Source organism: Spea bombifrons, chromosome 3 (assembly GCF_027358695.1).
Source record: "Spea bombifrons isolate aSpeBom1 chromosome 3, aSpeBom1.2.pri, whole genome shotgun sequence".
Classification (NCBI taxonomy): domain Eukaryota; kingdom Metazoa; phylum Chordata; class Amphibia; order Anura; family Pelobatidae; genus Spea; species Spea bombifrons.
Genome location: NC_071089.1, coordinates 39,417,434 through 39,432,013, shown reverse-complemented (window position 1 = coordinate 39,432,013; position 14,580 = coordinate 39,417,434). Strand labels below are relative to the sequence as shown.

General features: G+C 38.4%; 1 protein-coding gene across 1 annotated transcript in view; it reads right to left on the bottom strand.

Annotated features, from left to right (window-relative positions):
• The window catches only part of MAP3K5 (mitogen-activated protein kinase kinase kinase 5), an 81,758-nt gene that overhangs the window by 52,116 nt on the left and 15,062 nt on the right, over positions 1-14,580 (bottom strand). The window contains exons 2-4 of the mRNA XM_053458990.1: positions 11,785-11,924; positions 10,258-10,281; positions 550-743 (exon numbers count right to left, since the gene is read on the bottom strand). Of these exons, the coding sequence (XP_053314965.1) occupies positions 550-743; positions 10,258-10,281; positions 11,785-11,924 (358 nt within the window). The remainder of the gene's footprint in view (positions 1-549; positions 744-10,257; positions 10,282-11,784; positions 11,925-14,580) is intronic.

Sequence of the window (14,580 nt, the reverse complement as noted above, 5' to 3'; positions counted from 1 at the left end):
GTTTAGACCAGCATAGTTAAGTTAGAGAGGGCTCCAACTGGGAGCTAGGTTTTCTTTTTATGATTTGGTTTTTGGGGTTTAAGTGGTTAAAATAAAGCGCTGTTTTGTTTAAAGCTGCTGTTCCTGACTGATTGCCATAGAGGACTGTGCTTAGGACCCCTAAAAGTGACATGTATGGCCCTCATGCTATAGGGTTTGTCACAAAATTCCACAGAATGGGGGAATGGAGCATTGGCCCACCCTGCTCTCCAATTGCTCCACCCCAGGGACCCATATGTATAATCTGCATAGCAGCTGTACTCAGATGCCATGCTAATCATCTCCCTGGGGTTCACACTGTCACATATATATATAAAAATAACATTAAGTTCCAAATTATCATGTGCTTCAGGAGCAACCTCCTGGAGCATTTTGGCATATTTCTAATTGACTGGCCATTTGGCATATACCACCAAATCCTGTATTATGAAACAAAGCACCCTGAAAATAATACACTAGTACATCTTACACCCTTAGTAACAAGTGAACAGAGAAAAGTGTAGTCCTTACCATGAAGTGGCCTGTGCCATCTTTAGGATCTGAACAAAGCGATCTGTTAGGGGCAAGCAGATAGGTCCCAGGAGCAACTCAAAATTAGGCTGCATTAATTCTGTCAGTCCTTTCATGAAAGTACTCTCACAGGAGAAAACCTTATTGTGTGGAGTAATCATATAAGGTACAAACGTGTAGTTAGCAGTGCACATCTGTAGGAACATAAAAATACATTTCCAATTAAAATAGCATTATAGATTATATTTCAAAGGTTAGAATGCAAAAGGCTGTAATTATAGTGCTGTCTCACTTACATAGGAACATAGGAAGCATCATTCCTAGCACAGTTGATTACCCAAACCCTTCCAGAAATAATTAATGAAATCAAGTAAAATGTTGCTTCTTTCATGTGACACAAAAGCAGGTACTGATGGGTTGTTAAACTGATGTAACATCTTCACGTTTTCTATACTGTTTTTATTTGGTTACACCTTCAAAGAAAATATGACATGTCTGCTATCTGCTTAGAATAGTAGTGTAATTAAAGTTTTGTCAAGAGGAAAAGCTTTACAATTGTCCTGGACAATGTCAAAATAAGTTGGACCACATATATAAAAATAGTTCATCCATCAGGAATGGCTCTAGACGTTAACATATCTGGTAACTGGTCAGGGATCAAGGGAAAGTTGGTGGGCAGTAAGCGCAGCATGGGGGGAGGAGGACATGGCTACCTACCATTCCCCTGCCATGAGAAAGTAAAGACTCCCACTGAGACCTATGAAAGCAGTGCTTCACCCGGAGACTCTGGGTCAAATACACAAACTTTCCAGGTACGGGTTTTAAGCCCTGCGTAAAGTATTTAGAATTGCCTATTTCTAATAAAAGTAATACATTTAACTACACATGAAAAACTCAATACATCTGTTAAAAAGAATATAGTCAGTTAGCACTATAGGTTTTATTTACCAATAGCCAGGATTTCTTACATGATAGATCCATCTATAACCAAAGAAGTAAAAAGTAGAATTTTCTAAAAGTAGACAACCTTAAGTATTAACCTTAAGCAACCCTATGTCATAATAAGCTGTCGCATCTCAATTCAAGCACAGTCTGAAACAGAAGAACATAAATGTTCAAAGAATAAATGCCTAACCACTGGAAAGATGAAAAAAGGGCAATTGCCAGAAAAATATGTAATTAAGAATATAAAGGAATTTCCTGCACACATTGGTTGTTTTTTTTTTAAAAAAAAATCAAGAGACTAGAATGAGGGCAGCTGCCGGTAAACACCATAGACAAACAAGAAATATAATGCAACTTTACTACTACTTTGTATGGGTTTTCTCTGTTCTTTTTAATGTAACACCTGATCTACTGGGTCACATGTTCTTTGCCATAACTTGGTGTATTACAAATAAATTGCAAGTTCTGTTTAGATGGGTTACCGGATGGTTTTAACGAAAGTTGTAGAAAATCTTTTTTAAAAAATGCTTGCCACCAAAGTGTTAAGGTTATTAAAAGCAACTTAAAGGCCACATTTGTTTACTAGACACGTATTGGTCAGACAAATTCAACTGTTTAGTTACTGCAAAAAATATTTTGTTTGCTAAAAAAATCTTGCCAAGACAATTACGAGATAATGGTCAAAAGCCCTTGGAATTCTTTTGTCAGTTACTATAAATACAATTATTAATGTAATTGTGCTTTGTGGAATTATTTGGTTCTATTTTTATCACATATTTTACTAGTACGTCTAGGAATCTTTTTTTTGTCTTGGGTGGATCTTCCTAAAACGTCTGAGAAATACAACCCAGATCTACTGCGTTGAGTAAGAATGCCTAGAATCTTTCAGTGAAGACATAACAAACAACTGTGGAGGATAACGGCTGAACCGTGGTAGCTATGGTTGCTGCTGCCAACATCTGTGTTTACAGAACAGCTCATATCTTTACACATTGTAATGCGCGAGAAAAGCCATACTACCTTTTGTTTCCTTATAAAGTACACTGGAATCTGCAACCGTCTGATCACTGTAATAATTAGGTGCAAAGTACAAATCCTAGATTAGCAATTCATGTGAGCAGGTCCCTCCTCACCTTATGTAAGTCCCAATTGTTATGTGCTATACTGCTTGTTATGTCCTGTTTGCATGTTGTAAAGAGCTGCAGGATATGATGGTGCTATATGAATCAATAATAAATCATAATAATAAGATCCAGGTGCAGGAGACAAGGGCATTCCTCCAACCATACCAGATATAAATAAGACAATCACAGTTTTCTGGCACTGTCCATCTATCCCACCAAGATGCCCTACTGCCATACTTTAAAGGCCAGTGGGGATCTTGGGCCGCTTAGACAAGCCCAACGAGATTTAAAATCAATTGAGGTCTGTGCTTTTGCAACATACACCTTAACCAGAAGAATGCTCCTGCTCTTTTGAGCTTACAGTCTATTAAGAGGTTGACAGAAGAGACAGAAGGAACAAAACTGCATGGGTGAGGATGATTTGATTGTAACGAAAATGTCAGTGGCCTGGAGATCTCGGTTTGTACTGAGGACAGATGTTTTCTTCAGAATGCAGGTTAAGGGTAGTATAGGTAGGTTTTTAGTCAGCATTTACAGTTATTTACTTTAATGGAGGTATGTGCACTGTATATTTCTTGCGATGGCATTTAACACAATAATTTCTGTTGCAAATAATTTCTTAGGTAATTAAATATAAATTGCCCTGATTGATTACTGTCTTCCAAATGTTCCACGTGTCTTGGATTGCAACAGAACAAAAGATACTCACCCTCCCCTATAAGAGCACAAATAGATTAGAAAATATGTGATATAACTGTAGTCAGAGGGAAAAATGAAGAACAAGTTATATCTAACCTATTTTAAGGGAGAGGAAATTGATTAGATCAGCTAGTTTTGTTGCATATCTCCTGTTTCCTGAGCTAAAATACTTTAAAATAAACTAAATATATTCAAAGCAATGAGACAAATTAAAAACAGTATTGTATAGATATAGGTCAATTTGATAAATACATGTTATAATTCTAAAAACTGTTAAGTTATCCTTGAGATTAATTACAGAATGCAATGGCTCCTATGTTTCGTTTCTGACTGGGGCTTTAAAACCCCTGGAATGTGTGTGGCATAAACAACATTGTAAAGGATGAGTAGCCAACAGTTGAGGATCTTCAACATCCATGATGCTACGCTGGTACACTAAAATAAGAAAGTCTGAGAGCTTCCGTGGCACAGCCATTTTGCGAGTATGAAGGTGGGAGATCTCCTGGACCAGAGGCCATTTTACAGGCCTTTCCGCTGGTTCAACATTACCCTTACAATTAGAAAGTAAAGGGCCTTTCTGATAAGACCCTGCACCCGCATAATACCTTAACATATGCAGAAAACAATTTTCTGCCTGGACGGTACTAAGCAAATGCAGTTGAACATAGGTAGATACCTTAGTGAGGCAAGGGTGTACTATGGGAGCAGGGGAACCGAGTCGAAGACCAGACCTTTCTACAAAAAGACAGCAACTTTGGGTACTATCCCTTGCACCATGAGAGAAGTTACTCAAGAGCACCCATTTCTGTAATCGGACTCAAACTTCGGTTTACCTGTCCTGACCAATACAGGTGATGTGGGTAGATCATTCCTAGATACAGTAGGGTTACGAGTCATCCCTAACTCTTTTAACAGCCCTGCCCACATAAGACTGTTCCAGTGCTCCAGTTGCTTCCCTGTCAGGTGTGTGTGGGGTGTGTGCTGACGTGTATTCTGGTTCACCAGTATCCCTTACTGGTATGGATTAACTGCAGGTTGTTTGGGAGGAAGGCAGGACAATAATATGGTAAAGCTTACCTGAACGGTGTACAAGATCAGTGACAGTTCAGTTTAGGAATTAAAGGAACAAGAAACCAGGGCTTGTATTTTACCTGCACAATGATACAGGCTGGACAACAATATAGCACACGTTTTTATGTCACAAGGTATTAGTTTATAGAGTCACTGCTTCTGTGGAATCTGTGCACTTGTCAGGATATATTGATCTTGGTGGAAGTATATATAGCAATTGAATACCGATTGCTCCGCAAAAGTAACCAGTTTCTGGGTGAGAGGACACTCCTTTATCTATTGCTTTCTTTATTTTCTCTTTTCCCCATGTCTCTTTTCTCTATAGCAGAGTGGAAGGTCCCCATCACCCAAGCAAATGGAGAAATGGAGAAATATTATATAATACAGGGGTAGGCTGAGGAGAAATCCTGTGTGCCTTTCAAATACACTGTGAAAATATCTTTCTCTCCTAAGAAGTCAATGTCTGTTTTCCATGGAGGAGCCATCTACAGTGCCATTAACATCTTAGGATAGGATTAAGATTATTTCTAATTTACTGGATAGGAAGCTAAAGAAGTTAACAGTTTCCGCAGAAAAAACATCGGAGGACCTAACCTCCCTGAGTTCGAATAATTACCGTACTGGAATCAAGAGTCTCAGGACTAGAAGATGAGAGCAACACACTGACATCTAAAATACAGTCTCATGAAGAAACAATTGATACGGTACAAGATTTGGCAAACTGTAGCAGAAGTCATAACTTAAAACTTGTGTGGTTACCAGAAACAGTTAGGATCTTATCCTTGTTGGAGCTAGTCTCGGAATGGCTCCTGAAGTAGCTGGGGGTAAAGCTTCTGCCACACAAACTGATCATCAAAAAAGTACATTGTTATGGCCCTAAAAATAAAAACTCTCAAAATAGTTCTAGAGCGGTGATTTTCCAAGTTATGAACTACATAAACAAATTCAAGATTCTGGAGGTGTATATGAGAATACAAGGGCTACAATTTCAGGACCACAAGTTGCTGCTTTTCCAGGATTTTTTCACAACAGTTACTGCACAGGGAAGACCATATTTGCAAATCTGAATTGAGTTTTACAAAAAACAAGTGATGTTTGTGCTTCTGTATCTAGTGAAACAGAGTAAAGCATGAAGGAAAAGCGCTCTTCTTTGACAAACCAGAAACAAGCCAGACAATTTCTCAACAAGAGCTTGGTGTTTTCTCCCTCACCACCAGTGGCCTCTAAACAGTGGCGTCGCTACAGGGGGGCAATTGCTGCCCCCCCTAGGTTATTCCTTGCCCCCCCTGTTGCCCCCCGCCGAATTTGGAACCACCCAACGGATTGCCCAGGATAGCCCTGCAATGGGACTTGACGCGGAGGAGAGGGGCGCCTAGCAACCGCTCGCCCCCCCTCAGTCTCCTCCACGAGGCCTCTACCTCCGTCGCGGTGCCGGCGTTTCATGCTGAGCACCAGTATATGACGTCATATCCTGCGCCCAGCAGTGAAGCAGCGGGCGCAGCAGAAGAGCAGGATGACGGAAGCCTCGTTGTCTGGCCGCAGGTGAGTGAACTACAAAGGGGGAGAGGGTAAATAGTGAGTAGGGAAAGAGGAGTGAGAGGGGTTAGAAAGTGATAAGGGAGGCAGAAGGGGTAGAAAGTGATAAGGGAGGGAGAAGGGGTAGAAAGTGATAAGGGAGGGAGAAGAGGTAGAAAGAGATAAGGGAGGGAGTGGGGATAGAAAGTGATAAGGGAGGGAGTGGGGGTAGAAAGTTATAAGGGAAGGAGTGGGGGTACATAGTGAGAAAGAGGGTAGTAAGAATAGTAAAACTGAAGTAAAGTGTGAATGATATATATATATATATATATATATATATATATATATATATATATATATAAAATCCAAAATTAACAATTGCACTCCAAATGCCAAATTTCTGCCCGGTGCCAAATAACTGCAGCAGTAAATAATATAAAGTCCAAAAATAATTACCGGCACTCCAGGGACTTTGCAAATGACCACACAAACAACTTCGGTTTTTAAGTCAACGTTTCAGTCTTGTTTATTACAGACTTTCATCAGGACATGTCCTGATGAAAGTCTGTAATAAACAAGACTGAAACGTTGACTTAAAAACCGAAGTTGTTTGTGTGGTCATTTGCAAAGTCCCTGGAGTGCCGGTAATTATTTTTGGACTTTATATATATATATATATATATATATATGGGCAGCAGGGGCTAATATATATCGGCAGCAGGGTCTAATATTAGGCCCTGAAATCATTTAGCGGAAAAGTTAAGGTATTGTGTTGTTTACTCTTTAATATTTATTTCAGGGATTAGTCGTACTAAATTGTGGCTTCAAGCTTCCTATGTTGAATGATCAAGTATTGTATTTTCCAATAACAAAAGTATCATTCCATAGCACATTACTTTCGGCAATATATATATATATGTTTTTTCAGTGGTATGATTTAATGGTGGAAATTATTAATGCCCCCCCAGTTTGATTGTGGTATCTTGTGTGCCCCCCCTTTATGTTGTTTCTAGAGTCGCCACTGCCCCTAAAGGCTCAGGCGAGTTGAGTTGATGCCAAATAGTTCGATTTTGGTCTCATCAAACCACACCAGTTCTCCTCTGAATCATTCAGATGTTCATTGGCAAACTTCAGACGGGCCTGTACTTCTGCTTTCTTGAGCAGGGGGACCTTGCGGGCGCTGCATGATTTCAGTCCTTCACAGCGTAGTGTGTTACCAATTGTTTTCTTGGTGACTATGGTCCCAGCTGCCTTGAGATCGTTCTGGGCTGATTCCTCACCATTCTAATGATCATTGAAACGCAACGAGGTGAGATCTTGCATTGAGCCCCAGTCCGAGGGAGATTGACAGTAATTTTGTGTTTCTTCCATTTGTGAATAATCACACCAACTGTTGCCACCTACTCACCAAGCTGCTTGCCAAATGTCTTGTAGCCCATTCAAGCCTTGTGTAGGTCTCCAATCTTGTTCCTGACTTGGGCAACTCTTTGGTCTTGGCCATGGTGGAGAGTTTGGAATCTGATTGATTGCTTCTGTGGACAGGTGTCTTTTATACAGGATGAGATTAGGAGCACTCCCTTTACCTGTATAAAAGACACCTGGGAGCCAGACATCTTGCTGATTTATAGGGGATCAAAATGCAAATCAATGTATAACTTATTTGAAATGCATTATTCTGGATCAAATAAACCTACCATTAAAATTATAGACTGAGCATGTCTTCGTCAGCGGGCAAACGTACAAAATCAGCAGGGGATCAAATTGTTTTTTTCCTTCACTGTATATAGTTTATATATGATATTCGATTTCAGGACTATAAATTATATAATAGATTGATTGTTTTAATGGAACTTTACTATATACATTCTGTTGTTTTTGTTTCACATGCATTGAGTATATGAAAAGAAACCACATGGCCTATACATAAGGGTGTATGCATGGAGTATATTAAATTAAAGTGAGAGAGTTTAAGGCACACGCTACTTATAGTAAACTTAAATGCATATAGAAATTCATTTTGTACTGACTCCAATGCATTATACTTCAAGCAAATTTACTCTTTTGCTATTCATTAGGAAAGTGTGGCCTCCTTTTTATGGTACTCCTTCCTTATCTATATGTACTGAAAGCAGAAATAGTGTTTAAAGTGCTAGTAATAATTAAAAATAACTCTTTTACTGGAAGCCAAATTCAATGACCTAATAATCATGAAACAGCTTGCGCCTTAGAACTTAAAAGTTGTTATGTGGAGACAACACTACTACAATGATAAGCAGTAAAGTACAATACTTTAGATTTGCTATGGGGTTCATGGCTGGTTGTAGGGTCAGTCACCACCCTTGTGGCATCAGCTCCTTGTTTGCTAATCCATGAAAAGAGGTTTGCACTTTTGCTGCAAACAGAAGTTCACTGCAGACGTATTTACAACTGAGGCTTTCATGCGTGCTTTGCATCTAAACAAAGGGTGGCATTGACAGCCTATCCTGCTAAGTACCACAAACCCACAGCTGCTTAAAACAGCAATATCGTTTAAAACTGCCTCTTAAAGAAAGTATTTTATATTTAGGAACACGGTGCCTTTAGACAAGTAGCCTCATGTTTTCTAAAAGGAGATGGACCACAGTGAGTTTTTGCCCACTGTTACTTTCAAAAGTGTTTCGTTCCCCAAACAAGACTTGACAGAGTGTCTTTTGACGAGCAGCCACATTTTGCCTAAAGGAACATGGGACCACAGAGATTTTTTTTTAAAGTGTTTTGTTCGCAAAACAAGGTTTAGCAGCATTCTCCAGCCTGTTAAGAAACTCCATGAGGATCTGTAACTTTATTGCTTTCTTAAATGTGCTACTGTAGTTTGGGGTAGCCGTATTAGTCCAGTGTATACGAATGCAAAAAACAGAACGTTGCAGAATCTTGTAATACCTTTTTTATTGGACTAACAGTATTAAAATAATAGACGAGCTTTCGGGAGTCCTCCCTTTATCAAGTCAAAAGCATTTCTGACCAAGCAAGTGAAAAACACAGTTTAAAACTGACCAGTACATGTTCTGATACAGGGTTAAAACAGGGGTTAAAACAACAAGGTAGAGAATTTGCAGACAAAAAACTAAGAGGGTCGTAAATAGTAAATAGTGGCATATACTGCACAGATAAGGCAAGGGGGGGAGCAGGGGTAAGCATGTAGGAGAGAGAGAAGAAAAGAAAAAAAAAAAGAAAAAAAAAGCACAGGTTATAGGAAGTTTTGATAGTGTGCTAAGAAGCTCAAATCCACATTAAGTCCTCTGTTTTTACAATCATAAAAATGTATCATTTTGGCTTCAAATGTCTTTCTTTCTTGGTTGTTTTTGAAATGACCTCTCAGTGTTTTGATTTTAAGGTCATGTATGGAGTGACCGGTTTGAGTAAAGTGGTTAAATGTGCTAAAAACCGTAAATCAGCATTGAACATATTTTCAATGTTTCTTTTATGGCAACCAAGCCTTTAAACCCATAAACAACATTTAATTGTGTCAAGATTACAAAACAATATTTCTCATTCCTCCTTGGTGCACCAGTTAGATTTACTAGCCTTTAAGGAACTTCTTGACTCAGCTTTGCAACCTACAAACTGCACAGAGTTGTTACAGGAAAAGTCATGTAGTCCTAGACTGGCCATCTGGTCACTGGGCAAAAGCGCTACATACCTGCAAGCAGACGCACACTGCCAAGAGCATAACAGTGTACCATGGCGGAGCACATATGTCATTTAGCATCTGCTGGCCTTAAAGTGCCAGGGTCACTTTTCATCCCCATGATGCATGAAATATGCCTCTTCAACCTAACAGGCACTCACAGAACTCAAAAACCTAACATAACTTACAGTACTCAGACAACTCACAGACATGGATTCACACAACTCACAGACAGGTACACACAGCTTGTTGCATTTAGAGACAACCCACATACTATACACGCCAACATTTCAGGTGCATGTTTGTTGGGTGCCTAGTTAAAGGCATAGCCAGGGACTGGACTGTCCACCTACCTTACTCTTCCACCCACCTCCAGATACATTGAAGCAGAAAGTGGGGATACGTCATCATATTGTATTGTTCTGCTACAATGTATGGTGAGGTGACCACATAGGAGCTGCTACTGAGGTCTGTACTGCTTAAGCCCACACCTGATCCACTGATTTTCCCAACCATCCCATGAATACCGCTGGCCAGAAATTGGCAAGCGCCCAAAGTCTGCATGCCTGACACCCATAGCCTGGAATATCACAGGTATCTCCACCTATTGGCCTTATGAGAGAGCTTTAAATGAATGTTGTATACATGCACACATAGCAAATAATCATAAAAATGAATAATACTTACATTATTCTTTTGGCAGATGATTTCCTAAGGTAAAAAAAAACAAACAAAATTAACACAAATTGATACACAGCATAAACTTGCATGTAGTTTTAACTTATCTGTTTTTATAAAAGACTCGTGAAGGATAAGTTCCTTCTTATATTCTTAAATATACATGGTATTTATTTATAACGTTTCTTGAAATAACAAGTTCTTGCTTACTACTTTGAAAGAACAGCTTTGTATAATGCAAGAGTGTGTTCAACAGTATATTTAAAATAATAAATAAATAAATGAGGCAAAAAAGAGCCTTTTGATGGACAGCATGTCTCTGTATCTGTAACAGCTCAATTTTAATAAAATTAAACCCATGCCATATGTACTTTATCTTTTTCCTACCAAGTAGCACCTTGCATTACAATAGGTGACTACCATCTAATGTTTATCTTGCTCAGCAATGCATATGTGTGGAATATTCACTGACAGGCAGCCCCAGAGCTTGTTCATGCAAGAAATGCATGGGGTCTAGCCAGACCACCACACACATGCACACATAGCCCTGAAACTGGGTGAACTTCTGTGCAAGTGATTGGCTGCAAAATGCTTGCAGATAAAATAATGCATTGTATTCATGTAATTGTGTAAGGTGTTAAGAAGAAGATTTAAAAAAATATATATTATTTAATAATATATTTTCAGTTCTTTCAACACACATCATTCTAATGTTTAGGGAGCAAAAACAGATACATTTGAGTCTTGAAGAAGGGCTGTCCCTTCTAATAAAGAGAATTATGCTTCAGTTATTTTTAAAACTAGACATTATGAGTGTCTAACTAAATATAAGTGGCTACAAAGTCAATGATGGCAGATTCATCCAATGTCTGTTTTATACCAAGCAGTTCACATGGTGAGGTTATAAATGAAGTGGGCAAAATGTATTTTCTACTTTGTTGTTTTGACAGATGAATGGATCCCAGTAAATGTGTGCCAGTGCTTGCTTCTTTGCTCAACATGTTCCAGACACATGATTCTTAGTACTGTCAATATGGCCACTAGATTTTGGATGAGCCTGTGGCTCTTGTAGGACTAGATGATAGTAAGAAAGCTAAAGAGGTAAGTGGGCTGTTACTTTAAGAAAGTGTACTCTACTATTAAGAAATTATCCAACTGAGTGATCATGGTTATGGTGAAAACAACACACAACACAAGACTATGTAAAAAAAATACTTAACCAATAGTGCTATACAACATAGTACTGGGGGAGTAACATTATTTAAATGCATACACTTGGTGGGGAGAGAGGGACTTTATTTAATCAGGTAACTACTATGAAAAGCCTTAGGGTATTCTAGTCCATATTCATCACACATTGAATGTACTAATGATTCTATTTTACTTTTACACAAATTGAAAACATATGTTAACCATACTTCATATGTCATGTATGACAGCAGAAAACCAAACAAAATGTCCCATAATAATTTACTTGAATAATTAATATGTTCATTTGAAATAACTTTAAACAAAACCTATTTATATATGACCTACCTTTAAAGACTGGAGGGATTCAGTGTTGGTATCACAGTAGAGGATTATATTGTTGGCCATGCTAAAGCTTTCCCTCACGCCCAGATGGTAGAACAGCGAAGGCTGTCTGAAGGCATCAGTCATTTCTACAACCGCAATATCTGCAAACAAGACAAAAAAAGCACTGTAAACTCATAAAAAAGCACAAAGAACAGACAATACCAACTTAATAAGAGCTTTGCCCGTCTTATATGTCAATGTCTGTTTGTCAGGGAGCAGCTTACGCCGAGGGTTTGCACTATAATTTTGTTGGCGTGGTCTACTCTAAGGAAACATCCAAGAATGTGTTGTTACATTAATTAGCATTCCTGGGGTATCCCGTCCTAGTAAGCTAAGACGTTCACTTATTAAGCACTTAATGATGATGTTATTAGCTGAGGCTAGTTGCAGGTTATGAGTATATGTTTACATGATTGCAGTTTATGTTTATGAATGTAGCAGGTGTTTAATAAAATCTGTGAATGTTTCAAAATCTCTTGTCTTTAATGATCCGCCATGCCCACATCAAGCTTCCCCAGCTTGGCTATTTTAAATGTTGGGAGATTTGAATTTAATGTACACTTGTTTTCTGATAATTGATGAAATAGCTTTTCACACGCGTGCGCTAAAGCAGGTGCTACAGGTGCATACCACCCTGGTTACCAGGTGCCCGTTACATGATCCCACAGTGGAAGCGGTAGCAGCTCACACTGTGCTAGTTGCATTGAAAACAGGGCTCCTTGTGAGGTGAGGAGGAGGGCAGGCTGACAAAGCTGCACTGATGATTAGAGAGGAAGAGAGTATGTGTGTATATGTACCTATGAATGTGTAAGCGTATGGTGATAAAGTCTCCAATGTGTGTGAGATACGGTATGGAGCAAGAGTGTGCAAGTGATAGTGTATGGTGTTAGCCAGTGTGCTAGTATAGGCTGTTAACATGTACGTGTGTGTTACTGTATGGTGTTAGCATGGGGGTGTGTTAAGTAAAAAAGATGCATTTTATATATCAGAAATTAAACATTTATTTTTATTTAAGACAATATTACATGTCAGCTGCTTAGGTGTCCATACCTGGGCAATTGGGAATCTAATAGGTAAAAACATAAGTACACATACACTTATTCCAGTAGTATTCAAGCTCTTGATTTTAGTTCTACTTCTACTATAAGCATCTGAAATACTGCCAGTAGGAAGCTGGGGAAATTCAATAATAAGCAAGTACGAAACAGCTACATTTAACAAAAGAAAATTCACTATTGTTTTTACATCCTGTTTTGTTCTGATTAATCTTTTATTTATGTAGTGGCAACAGATTGCTCACAGCTATACAGTGAAATTGTGCAAAAAATATAAGCACGCACTGTGTATTTCACATCCCAGTATTCTGGCATTCTATGTGTTAACTAATGGATTTTCTCATATATGCATACATTTGAAACCAGATTATGATGCAGTATTTTATCAGATTATTTTCTAACACCACAAAACAATGCCTCATTCAGGAAGATCCGCACTATGACATTCTGAGCTATGCTAAAATTCAAATGAAGGAGCCTATTGAGTCATCGTTTCCTGCTTTCTTCTAGAAATTACATGAGAAAACAGTTGTTCCCTAAACTTATGTTTGCAGCTGTGCTTTTAGAAAATGAAGCACAAATTATCTCTTTCATTCATATGACATTGATATCCTTTCATTCAGATGACATTGCATTGAACGATCTGTCGTGTAGGAAATGTTTGTGCGGCATGTGTATTAGTAGTAGCCATTCCTAAGCTTCCCACTGCGCTACCTGAAAAAGCCATTAGGATAATAGTGACTACATATCCATCACAAGAACAATTAACTACAGTCTAACCGAAATGGGGTTAGGTCATTATATGTTTGCCAGTAATGAATACAGACATTACCATTTTTACATGTTTTCCAATTTGTGCTGGAATTAGCAGCATTTAGGAGATTTGACCATATACAAGATAGGCCAGAATTAAGGGAATGGTTTTATAGTGCTGGGGACACTTTATAACCTCTAACTATTTGGCCACAGGCCTTATTATGGACCAAGGGCACATTATAGTAGATGCTCTGACCCTAATTTGCTTCTGGGAATCTGCTGGAAATGAAGATACTTTATTTGGGAGTAGATATGAACTATTATTTAGAAGATACTGTAAGGCACTCAATTCCAGTCTCATGTGGTATGAAATAGGACTAGATTCTTAGCGAAAGGGGTTATGAACAGACCCCCTCCAAGCCCTTTGATTTGGCAATAGGAAACCAAGAGTTGTCAATCAGCCTTTCTCTGTACACGTCAAAAGAGCGATAGAAACCCATACATTTAGTTCCTCTGCAAGAGTTACACATTGTTAGGCAAATGTTGAGTGAGTCCAAATTATGGTGCATATACCAGACATTTTGGATTTGGATTTTTACCCAAGAACCATCAGTTATGTGCGCCAAAGGTCATGTGAGCTTAAATAAATTAGAATAAGAGTTGTAATATTAGCATTGTAGTTTAAAGAGACTCCATTAATGGCTTCGATCGCCATTTGCTTTAGGTAATATAGTAAGAAGTGTAGCTAAGGGGCTAAAGGGCAAGTCTTTTACTGAGAAGGTTTGTATATAGTGTCTTGAAAAATGAGAAACATGGGAAATATACTACACTTTTTGGAACACAAGATGTTTCTAGTAATAACAGAAATTAGATTTAACAACCTTGTTTTAAACAATATTTAACTGCTGTATGGTTACATTTAAGATGACATAGCAATATCTTTGAA